The sequence below is a fragment of the Bubalus bubalis genome, chromosome 23, assembly GCF_019923935.1.
Source record: "Bubalus bubalis isolate 160015118507 breed Murrah chromosome 23, NDDB_SH_1, whole genome shotgun sequence".
Classification (NCBI taxonomy): Eukaryota; Metazoa; Chordata; class Mammalia; order Artiodactyla; family Bovidae; genus Bubalus; species Bubalus bubalis.
Genome location: NC_059179.1, coordinates 8,648,771 through 8,661,327, shown reverse-complemented (window position 1 = coordinate 8,661,327; position 12,557 = coordinate 8,648,771). Strand labels below are relative to the sequence as shown.

General features: G+C 43.2%; 1 protein-coding gene across 1 annotated transcript in view; it reads left to right on the top strand.

Annotated features, from left to right (window-relative positions):
• The first annotated feature begins 317 nt into the window (after window positions 1-317).
• The window catches only part of PRKG1 (protein kinase cGMP-dependent 1), a 1,428,274-nt gene continuing 1,416,034 nt past the window's right edge, over window positions 318-12,557 (top strand). The window contains exon 1 of the mRNA XM_025274139.3: window positions 318-1,048. Within this exon, the coding sequence (XP_025129924.1) occupies window positions 783-1,048 (266 nt within the window). The 5' untranslated portion in view covers window positions 318-782. The remainder of the gene's footprint in view (window positions 1,049-12,557) is intronic.

The following is a 12,557-nucleotide window of genomic DNA, read 5'->3' as shown; positions in this document are numbered from 1 at the left end:
TGGGGTCACAACCATAAGACTTAATACTAAGGAATAAACACACACGTCCCTTACCATCCAGGGCAGAAGAGAAGTAAAAGGTGAAAACAAGATGAATTCACGCACGTTATTGTCTAAAGGCAGTTTAATATTTATGAAATGTCTCTCTCTCACACACACACATACACACTCACACGCACACACCCCACAAAGTCTTTGGGCTCCAGTTACAAGCGCTGCGTCATCTACCAGATCACATGGTAATTGTTGCTATTTCAAGGATCAAGTGGCATAAAGCTCCCCCCTCACCCCACCCCACCCCAGCCCTTTCCTTTGGTACCATATAGCGTGCAAGAGTGATTATTGTGTGATGGGGTGAGACCAGGCTCACTGGTCCAACCCTCCCAACTAGAAACCAGGCTCTCGGTGGGGTGGCGCGCACGCCGTGTTCTCACGAAGTGATTGGGAAAGGGGGACGGGGGAGGGGGTCTCAGGGGAGGAAGGGCAGCTCTAATTGGTTTCTCAATGAAAGATAATCACCTATTCCCCGGAGAGGCTGGGGATTAGCACTCTGCCTCTCCTCTCCAGCGCTTTTAGACTTCTCATCCTCCCCTCGATGCTTTTAGTCCATTCAGCAGAAGTGGATCGAAGAACGCGGCTCCTCGCGCCGCATTAGGGGCAGCACCGCTGCGCTCCAGTACTTAGCGCCCATTCACTCACTCGGTCCGCTCTCGCCTCGCCCGGCTGTAGTCCCAGCCGCCGTCGCCCGAGAAAAAGTTTCGCGGAGGGGCTCAGGGAAAAACATGAGCGAGCTGGAGGAAGACTTTGCCAAGATTCTCATGCTCAAGGAGGAGAGGATCAAAGAGCTGGAGAAGCGGCTGTCAGAGAAGGAGGAAGAAATCCAGGAGCTGAAGAGGAAACTCCATAAATGCCAGTCAGTGCTGCCCGTGCCCTCGACCCACATCGGCCCCCGGACCACCCGGGCACAGGGCATCTCGGCCGAGCCGCAGACCTACAGGTCCTTCCACGACCTCCGACAGGCATTCCGGAAGTTCACCAAATCCGAAAGGTAGGCGCCGCCGGGGCGCGGGCGCGGCGGGCCAGAGCGGGGCCGCCACTCGGGGCGGACGGGCGGGCCGGGCGGCGGCTCGGGGACTGGGGGCTCCGGGCCGCGGCGGCGGGGGCTGCTCGGTGCCCGGCGCCCCTGGCTCCCCTCAGCGCGCGGAGTGGGGGTGGCCCTGGCGGGCCGGGAATGGGGAGTGTTTATTTTTATTTCTGCCCATCACGTGCTGCGCTGGTCTCCGCCGGGCTGGGAAAGGCTAGCTCCTCGGGGAAACGCGCCCCTGTGGCGTGGGGGTGGGGAGAAGGAGCGTGGAAAGTTTGGTCGCGCCCGCTAACTTGGCCGCTGCGCATCCCGCCGAAGTCGCGCGGTCTTCCCTTCGCGCACCCCTGGGGAGACTACCTCCGGGGACAGAACCCGGCCCATCCCGGGGCCTGGAGAGCTTCCTGGAGGTGACCCCCAGACCCAGGCCACAGGGCATGCTCAGTGCGCCGCTGGAGCCTCCCGGGAGCGGCAACGGGAGGCTGGACAGGGCGACCGCGTTCGGTTTAGGAACTGAACTTGCCCAGAGCCCGAGCCCGGCTGGGAAGGCGCGGAGGGGGTGAGGGGAAGGAGGCGGGACTGGGGTGCGTCTCCACTGCAGGGATCAGCCTCCGAGGGTCACTCTCCAGGCAGCAAGTGATGTCAGCAGGAAATTGTAAAGAAACACCATTTCTTGGATGTTGGTTTGCTCAGTTTGTGTCCCTTCCAGAAGTGTCCACTTCTTGGGCTGCCTAGGGCTTGGAGGTGGCTCGGTGACCTTGCACCTGAAGCAGGTTTGGGGCTACTGGCCAGCCCTGTTCATGAGTCGATACTACCGCCCCCTCTTGTTTGTCTTCGGAGTCTGTCCCTGGAAAAGTTGGGATGAAGAGGGAGGGGAGCTGTTTCTCTGGGCGCCTCCGGGCTCCTTCCTTCCCTCTTCCCGCCACGCTGAGAGCCAAGTCCTGCCAGTTCAAAGTTGTGTGTCGCTCTTTCGTGGTGCGCAGAGGAGGCCCGGCGATTTTGGCCCTAAGTAGGAAGTATTTGCTCTCCGCTCGCTGTCTTCACCGGAGAAGGCTGATCGATTGGCTGCAGCATTAAAGCGCCTCTGGACATTAGGGAGAGGAAGTGCAGACTCCAAAGCCCATTACTGGCTTTTAGTCTCTGGAAGTGCACGGCCGAAAGTGCATCTCGCAGGATATTGAATATTCCATTAGGCGTGCCTTCATGCCCGCCTACCTCTTACCCCTTCCTTCTTGTTAGATCACTTGGTTGTCTGAGTTTGGGGCCCTCAGGGGACCCCTAAATTAATCCCTCCCCCTAAGCTGACCTTGAGGCCAGTGCTTCTAAAGAGCACGTCTTCTTGTCCGTCCATCCAGGCCACTTGCAGGACTCTCGATGTCCCCCGCTCTTCCCCTGCACTCTTTCCTTGTTTGTTTCAATTGTGTACTGATTCCAGTGTATGTGGGATGGGGGAGGGGATCAATGAAGACTGTGCAGGAGTAGAGAGCTATCAGAAGAGGACCAGGAGCTGGTAGGTTGTGTCAGGCAGAAAGGATTTCACCTTGGGAACTGCAGGCCCACGCTGAACCAACGTCTCAAGGGACAGCCTTCAGGTTTCCTGAGCAATACTACACTTACTAAATGACACTGTCCACATGGCACCTTTTGGCCCACGCTGCCTTGGAAGTTCCTATCAAATGAAACAATGGCATTCTTCCTTCTCTTCGGCCAAGTCTGCAATCAGAGCTAATATTTGGCCTTGCCATTGGTTGGGAAGCTGCTGTGTCTTGCCTCAGCTGAGCTGCGCATTCCTCGGCCGCTGCCCTGCCCCGCGCTCAGCAGCTGGAATCAATCTGCCCACCTCCTTAAGAAGCCACTTCATCAGCGGTCACCCAGCAGCTGTTCGCCTCCTAGGGCTGGCCGGCTGGGGCTCTATCGCATTTTTGGAATTTCAAATCTCTGTGTCTGGGCTGTGCCCCTCCAAACAAGTGTAGCCAGCGCCGCCTCGCCGCAGCAAAAAGGACATTTCACCGGGGTCTGGAGAGGTTAGGAGAAGGAACTTCCCTCCCAGGGTCCCCTCTCATTCAGGAGCTAGCTCTCAAAGAGGAACTTTTATTTTCCTTGATAAGAAATCTCCCTAGGAATGAGAGACATTTTTGTGTGTACTTAGAGGAAATGGCTGATCTTCCAAACGTACGCATCATCTTCCTTATTCTATCCCTCCCCCCTACTCCCAGCGCTTTCTGGTTAGGGGTAGGAACATTCATCAAAAGAGTGGATCATGCGCAGTAGAGATTGGTCGAGCGCATATTTGTGTCCGCAGAAACTAGCTGAAGTGCTTTTCTACTTAACTCTGTGCGCGGATTTACCCTGGGACTGAGTGTAAACTTCTTCTCACTAAGCATGTAGTTTTACACTTTCAAATGGAAGCTTGGCGTGTATTTTCAGGAAGCTGACTCATTCGAATTTAAAGAATTTTGACAGGTAGACCATGGGAATAGTAACCTCTGGAATTAGGTACTTATCCTACCATTTAAAGAGACAGTACTGACTTACTGGTGAGGCACCTTATTTTGGCCGAGAAAAGTAATCATTAAAAAAGTATTTCTAGAATACAGCATTTAACAGCAAACACAGTGCTTTCAAAATAAAAGTGCATTTGCTAATGTCAAAATAAAAGTGCATTTGCTAATTTTCAGATATTTGGATTTGGGAAATAGACATCCCATCAGCTCATGCATTCTGTTTAAAGTTGTGCCATCCTGATGCATTTACTGGGACTGAAAGAGACGGCTTTATCACAAAGCTAATGTTCAATTCCAGTGGCTATAGGATTTAGTGAGAGCTATTCATGCTATGGGTTTGTTTGAAACTTTACTAGGACACCACCAGTTATACTAACAAGAAAAGAAATATATTTTGAAAGTATAGGAATTCTCTTTGGTGGGCAGAATGACAAAAGAGCTTTTGCCTATCACCACTGTTTTGGAAAATGATTGCAATCTGAAATATTTACATAATCGCTGGTAAAAATATCTTGAGCATTTATTGCAGTGGAAGGAAATGGGAGAATTCAACGACTGTTGTAATCAAGTCAGTCCAATTAGCCAGATTTCCATGTGTCCACAGAGGGTATAATGCACAAACTCCATTAAGAATGATCTAAGTATCTGAGGAATGCTTTAGATGAAAATTATACTAGAGAAAGGGAAGATCTGAGCTCTCGGCATAAGTATCAAGTGTACAGTATGATGATCATGTTTAAAAAGAAAACATCCGACTTATTACAGTCCTCATTTGCAGACCCCTTAGAAATGCCCAGTAGAGATCAAGTGATAATCATTGAAAACTGTAGGCTGTTTTGGATGATGATGATGATATTTTACATTCATATATAACTTTCTACCAAATAACTGAGTCTTTCACATAGTTTTCTGTGAGCTTCAATTCCCTGCATGCATATACTCCACATCAAGAATAACCCGATATCCTGATTCTTCCCTCTGTTTTTTTAATCACAGCTAAATTCCTTATTTTGACCACCCAGTTAGCTCAGAGGACTGCATACAATTGTTGTTTTTAAATTAGCTTAAGCAAAAGCTGAAATCAATATCACTCTGTTACAGAAATAATGTATTATATTGCAAAGCTATCGAGCTATTCCTGTCACAGATCCCTTGATTCTTGATAATGTAAATTCATCCTTTGGAACTTGTACCTTCTTCCACTGGGACATGGGTGCTTTGGAATGGATGCCCCAGAAAACTCTCTGCCTTTTGAGTCTCTGATTCATTTCAGCTGATTTAACCTTCAGACTAAATCAAGGGATCTGGCCTAATTTTGATATAAGTAGCCTCAATGAAATGAGCGGGTACACCCACTGAATTCTGGGCCCACCTTATTAATTGTTCCAGTAAAAATACACAATGCTTTAAAATAGCATAGGTAAGAATATTAAAGATAGCTAATCCTACTGATTTTAACACAGTGCTAAGCTCTTTACTTTCATCAGCTCATTGTTTTTTCCTCAGTGATCCTAAATCACATATGTACTTTTCATGTGAGGAATCTGAGGCTCAAAGAAGTCACTTACCTAAAATCTCACAGCTAGGAAATGCCAGATGTGTTTCAAACCCCAGTTTTAAAATTTTTAGAGCCCCAGTTCTCAGCTGCTATACTCTACAGCCTTGGAATCAGGATAGTTCCATCTTATTAACTAGTGAATCCTTCTGAATAGGAAGAAAAGAACATGCCCTAAATTAGAATACGTTGTTGTTTTGGTTTTTTTGTTTGTTTGTTTGTTTTGTTTTGCCTTATCGCCAGCACAAAACTGACCTTATGAAAATTGACCAGTGAGCTTAAGCAAATATGCCTAGATAGGCATATCCAGCACATACACCTTGAAATGTGCTGAGCTGGCTAGAATTTCCTCAGGTCCTTCTCTTGGAATTGGCATTTCCCAGTCGTTCCTCCTTTGCGTCATAGGTGGAACTGATGAGCAGTGCAGGTAAGGAAGGATGTGAAAAGGATCTCTGTGGCTGCCTTTGGATATCATCCACTCTATCCTTTGCCTTTTGCCTTACAGATTCCTCCTGCTAATCCCATCATCCCTGCCAATCCTTCCATCCAAAGGAATTTATTACTACCTGACCACATACCAATCTGTTGACCAGTTATCCTTTCTGGATTAACATAGTGATGTTTTAACAGGAGCTTCTGGGAGAGGACATTCATCTAGTTTACTCTGATGAGTAGTATTTATGATGAGAGTTGAAAGGGGGAAGAACCGCGGAGAAGACGGCAGGTTGTTTAGGCAGGCTTGATCCTTGTGTCTTGCCAAGAGTAGTTTGAAGAGGACAGGTTCTGTGAACATACACCTCACTTGTACTTTGAGTCAGAGCAATACAGAAGGCAGAGAGTACCCTGGTTTTAGTCATGAGAAAACTGAGCAAATCACCACTGAAATGCCTTTTAAAGGATCTCAGAAATGGGACAAGAAGAACAATGTAGGTTTCTCAATTTTGCATCAGTACCAGAGTTGATTAATTGATAGCTCTGAGTTATCATCGTTTATACTTATATTTTAAGACATATCCACTTTGCTTTGGGGTTGATTTGGATTATGGGATGATGTTCATTTTCCAGGTGTATTTGTAATATAGCAAGGGTTCTTGTTCTATCTGGATCATTGATATGTGTATAGGTTGCAAGTTTCAATTTAATTGTGTGTTCATAGGAGATTTGACTGGAGAAGGCAATGGCAACCCACTCCAGTACTCTTGCCTGGAAAATCTCACGGATGGTAGGCTGCAGTCTATGAGGTCGCTAAGAGTTGGACATGACTGAGCGACTTCACTTTCACTTTTCACTTTCATGCATTGGAGAAGGAAATGGCAACCCACTCCAGTGCTCTTGCCTGGAGAATCCCAGGGACAGAGGAGCCTAGTGGGCGGCCGTCTATGGGGTCGCACAGAGTCGGACATGACTGAAGCGACTTAGCAGCAGCAGCAGCAGCAGGAGATTTGACTGACCCTCATGAAAATATTTCTAAAAGACCTGAATAAACAAAAGATGTCATATGTTTTTACTCTTTACTGACTGCTCATTTCCCAGTGCCCTCTCCCCACTCTGTGTAGGAGGTGCTAAGAGTACATTAAAACCCTTTCTTTTGATAGGATTTTCAGGTGGTTTCATAGCTGCTCAGAGTAGGAATAATTATTTTCATTTGCCACTGAGAATTTGCTTATCAGAGTTCAGGACCCTATGTTATCTTGAATTCTTGTAGCTCTTGGAAGTTACTGTGAGCTCTGAGATAAACCAGGGGTAGTGTATCCTGTTTCCCAATAGTGAAAGCTCAGAAGTTTGGAATTAGTCAAAAGCGAGTACTGACCTGGAGCCTCGCTTTGTTAGAGTCATGTGCTGTTAGATCCCAGAAGACAAAAGGATGTGTGTGTGTATGTATATTTATGTGTATGATTATATGTGTATGTATATGTCCATATATGTATATCTATACACATACACACAAATCGCCAATTTATTCAGTTTATGACTTTACACTTCTTATGGTAAACTCTTCGAGTTTGGTGCAATCAGTTTCCTGGGGAAAGGATGATTTACTTCTTGGGCTGCTATCGTTAAATAGATGGCAGCATCTTGCAGCATGTCAAATGCTTGTGTCTGGTATTAGACACGTAGTCCAATATTGTGTCCCAGAGCAGGGTTCTAGAATCAGTCTCTGTTGCTTCTTGTTGATTCCACCTTTTACCCAATGATGATCTTTACCTATTTTTCTTTGTTGTCGGATCTGCCCGTGTTGTGCATCTCTCTTTGGGGTCCCTGGTTCCTCTCTTTTAGCTTGACATCTGGAACTCCTGCCAGATCTGTCTATGTTATTTGCAAAACTCATACAACCACAAATGTAGAACAGAGGTCCTGCTCAGAGTAGTATTCTAACCTTTCAGAACCTTTCATGTCTTAAGTTATTTCAGATATTGTACAATTTGATTTTCCTAAAGTTTAAAAAGTAATTCCTCATGTTGAAAATATATGATGCTTTAAAGTATTTCTTAATGAAAACTGGATATTTCCAAAGAATGTGTATCTTTGAAATAGGTTTGTTTTTATTATGTAAAAGCTTATAGAACTAATCTCTTTTATTGTCATTATGAACAGCAAACTCGTTTTTTAAAACTCCTAAACTTACTCTGCACTGCTCCCGAAACATTGTTGGTGGATTAGAAACTTCAGTGTACATTATGTTGCTTTTATTTTTTTTAAACATTTCCGTACTTTTTTTTTTTTTTAATGTGGGGTTATAGTAGAAACTCATGCTATCTTAGAAAAAAGTGTAGTTTTACATTCAGTCAATATCAAATTTATATTGGCTAAAAAGTTGTAAAATCCTTTCTGTAATTTGTCCTGTCCAATATGTTGGCTGCACGGTTAACCTTTTTTTTAGTGCATGTAGATTTGACATATTCTTGGAAATTAGTCCTAAACAGTTAATATCTTGATCCTTGGAGCTGATTTGGATTGATTTCATTATATGGATGAACGCACTGATGGCACTTGGTGTGTAAGGGGATAACATGCTGATTTCATCTGAGTGTTTATTTAATAAGTGAATTTGCCTTAATAAGACAAATCCAGTAAGACATCTGCTGTAATTACCCTGTTAGGACTTAGTTTGATTTTTTTTGTTTTTCACTTGTGATAAAGATTATGCAAGTACAGTTCTTAAATTATGCTGTACTGCTCCTCCTTTCTAAATCAGTTTAGAGAGTGCTTCAAAATGTGTTTTCAATCCTCAGAAGTCTTTATTTGAGCCTTCTGACTTCAAATACTGCAAAAATACTGCTGACAAACCTTACAGGGAATCTTAAAAGTACTTGTATATTTGCCTCTTAAAAATACTCGTAGGCCTATTTGTCCAACTGTATGATACTGATATTGCCTGGTGAGCAAATCCAAAGCCTTTGAGTAAATGTTAGTATTTTTCTTGATGCCTCTCCTTGCCCTCACGGCATGGGTAATGTTAATTTCATGCCTCACATGGCCATCGAGGAAATTCAACTACATATGCTAAAAATTCTCAAAATAGAAAATTCTTTTATATCTTAGGTTGTAAACCCCAGGGTAGAAACCAGGTCTGTTTATAGTAAAAATTCCAACCCTATAAAACCTTCAGCTTACCATGCATTTCTCTTCCCACATGCTAAATTTCAGAGGCAGGGTAAAAACAGCACATACCTAGAAGGTATTAAAAACAAACAAACAAAAATTCACCCAGAAACCATTTAGAGGATCAAACCAATTCATATCCAATTCAATCTCCTCTCACAGAGCAAGTTCACTCTAAAATATGCAGGACAACATTCCAGGTCTTATTCCAGCAGATTGTAGCTGAAGTGTCATGGCGCACGGTGGTATGTATTTGATTAGTTGTGAGGTTAAAATGAGTAAATAGTAGGTTAAAAATCAAACTTCGTGAATTATTTGCTTCTTAGAAAATAAGGTTGTGTGCATTCACAGGCACCTCTCAAGGGATGGTTTTTGACCTGCATTCCAATTGGCTTCCCAGGCTGGGAGGATGACAAATATATGGCAGGAAATAGCACAGAACCCACAGTCTGTCTTGTCTTTTCACAAGAGTGTGGTGCACGTGGGAACATCATTCATCTCGTGAGTCACTGCAGAAGCAATGTTTGAGAACTTGTGATCTGAACTGTGGGTCTAAAACATCAACATCTGGTTGCCGCAACACTTAAAGCTGCTTTTTTATAAATAACTGTCGTTAGGTTTACTGCTCTCTATTCAGCATGTGCACATCAGAACCCATTTCCCAAAGGGTGATGTTCATATACCCATGGCACTGGGGCTGCTTCTAGGTGGCACACAAGTTAGTTTGTTTTATATTAATAAAGAATTTTAATGTACTGAGGGAAAAGATGTAGCAATCATATTAAACCTATGCCATGTGGCTTCTGTTGCTTAGAAAGCTTCGTTTTAAAGGTTTATAGATTTTTAAAGGAAAACGTAGAAAAATATAGATTGTAAATAACATAGATATGACTAACACAAAAGAGGGAAAGTTTATTTTAAAGTCATTTTCAACAAGGAATGAAACAGATTGTTTTCATGCTCACCCCGTCTATGTTGTGGAAAATTTTGGCTAATTGAGTTCTCACTGGACCTGTCTTTGGGTGACTCCTTGGATGGCTTTCAATTTCTCCATAGGAATTGGAGTGAGGATATAAATTTGCATGGAAATAGTGGATTTATAAGATATATTCTTGCTCTAATGGTAAATCAGCCTGGTTAAGAATTACTCACTTCACTATACCTGCAGAGAAGTGTCTGATTTACCCCAGGTTTATGAATTCCTTTGCCATGCCACAGACACAGGTGAACAGGACAGCTGGGAATTATAAAGGGATGCCTGGCCTCCAATCTCCGTCCAGCTTACGGTCCATGGGCAGCTCTGTCTTCCCAGAGAGTGTCCCCAGGGCTCCTCCTTGGGTCCTATAAGTCAATGTCTGTGGCTCTGAAGGGCAGTAGTGCGGCATCCTGCAGCCAGAAATTCAAGACTTTTTTCTTTCTCTGTAAAAATACAATTTGGAAAAAGTTTGGAAGGGAAAGTCTTTCATAAAATACACATGTATTTTCCTGTAGTTCGTGTTTCCTTGACTTGTAAGAAACTAGATGAATCTGAAAGATAAATATTTTTAAAGGTATTATTATTTAAAAAATAGTTTTGCAGAAAAATGAGAAAAGTATAAGGAGAAAGGCGGGAATATATTACAAGTAGGAGGTGGTTGTTCTTCAGCAGCAAAGTTGTGTCTGACTTTTTGCAACTCCATGGACTCCAGCATGCCAGGCTTCCCTGTCCTTCACTATCTCCCAGAGTTGGTTCAAACTCACGTCCATTGAATTGGTGATGCCATCCAACCATCTCATCCTCTGTCGTCCCTTTCTCCTCCTGCCCTCCATCTTTCGCAGCATCAGGATCTTTTCTAATGAGTCGGCTCTTCACATCAAGTAGCCAAAGTATTGGAGCTTGAGCTTTAGCATCAGTCTTTCCAATGAATATTTAGGGTTGATTTCCTTTGGGATTGACTGGTTTGATCTCTTTGAAGTCCAAGGGAGTCTTGAGAGTCTTCTCCAGCACCGCAGTTCAAAAGCATCAACTCTTCAGCAGTCAGCCTTCCTTTTATGCAAACAGGAGGAGAGTTAACAACAATCAATTCTCATTTCAGAATACAGTGCAGGTTGTCTGCCTACCACTTAAAAAAGGAACTCATTAAGGTTTGGATATAGGTCCTGTCCAAAAGGTAGGGGGAAAGGGGAGGTGGAGTGAGGAGAAGCAAAGAAGGGAGGAAAAGAGAGCCAACAAGAAGATTCCAAAAATGACCACAAGATGGCAGCAGGAGTATAATATTTAGCAATTGTACAACTAGTAGTTTGAGATGGCCTTTAGTTTAGTTTTAAATACATTCTCAAACACACAACTTTCTTTTTTCATTGAAGTAAAATTGATTCACTATAAAATTATATTAGTTTTAGGTGTACAGCATAGTGATTCATTGTTTTTAGAGACTGTACTGCATTTAAAATGATTATAAAGTATTGGCTGTGTTTGCTGTACATTCTTGTAGCTTTTATACATAGTAGTTAGTGTCTCTTAACCTCCTACCGCTTTCTTGCCTCTCTCCCTTCACTCTCGCCATTAGTGTCCCCTAGTTTGATGTCTGTATCTGTGCTTTTGTTTCTGTTTTGTTATATTTGTTTATATTTTAGCTTCCACATATAAATGAGGAATTCAAGTGTGAAGGTGAAGTCGCTCAGTCGAGTCCGACTCTTTGCGACCCCTTGGATTGTAGCCTACCAGGCTTCTCCGTCCATGGGATTCTCCAGGCAAGAATACTGCAGGGGGTTACCATTTCCTTCTCCAGGGCATCTTCCTGTCCCAGGGATTGAACCTGGGTCTCCCTCATTGGAGACAGACGCTTTAACTTCTGAGCCACCAGGGAAGCCCAAAAAAGAGCCCGGCCGCTCGGTTGAGGCACCATGAGAATTCAAGTGTTTGGAAAGTGTAGCATTGAATACATGTATTATCATAGTTTTCCAATAAATAGTGATTTTGAGGAATGCGTTTAAAAAGCCGAAGTGTGGTGTTGCCTTTAGTGTTTAAACCAAAAGAGAAACCAAGAGTGCGCTTTGCACTGAGAACTCTTTGAACATTGGTATCAGTCTGAGGGAAGTTCCTGAAGCACCTGTGAGGAAACTCTGGACTCACATTTGGCTGAGAAAAGAAAAGGGAGAGAAAGAATGTAAAATTAAAAACGGCAAAAAATATATATGTGTGAGGAGATAGAATAAAGGGAATGTCTTGCTACTCAGTCCTCTCTCCCCCAATAAAGAACTAAATACAATTCTTATAAGAAAAAGATCAGCTATTAGAAGAATCTTCAATACCTGCTAATTGGTTATTTGCTGCCTTTGATAACTCTACACTTCTGGAACATAATTATATAAATCCTAACATGGCCTGCTGCAGTCTGAGGTCCTTTCTAGAAATAAATTTTAAAACTCTAGTTAATATTATTCATATACATTTTATATTTATATTATATATTATTATATATTATATATATTATATATATTATATATATATATATATTATATATATATATTATATAATAATAATATTATATATTATATATTTATATTAAGAGAAAAGCCAAGTCTGTTATGGGGTGTCCAAAATATACCATGCCTTTCAACAATTTTAGAGTAAAAAGAAATGAATGTGGTCTGACCTACCATAAAGGGATAGATTGTGGGTCATACCTAATGGACTGTAGGGTTTTTGAATCAATACTCCCTTGGAAAGTGCCATTCAGCCTTCCTGGAAAAGGCCATTACATTCAGTCATGAACCCTCTCATGTAAAAGCCCCCAGGGGACTGGAAGTGAAGTGGTTTTGGTGATGACAA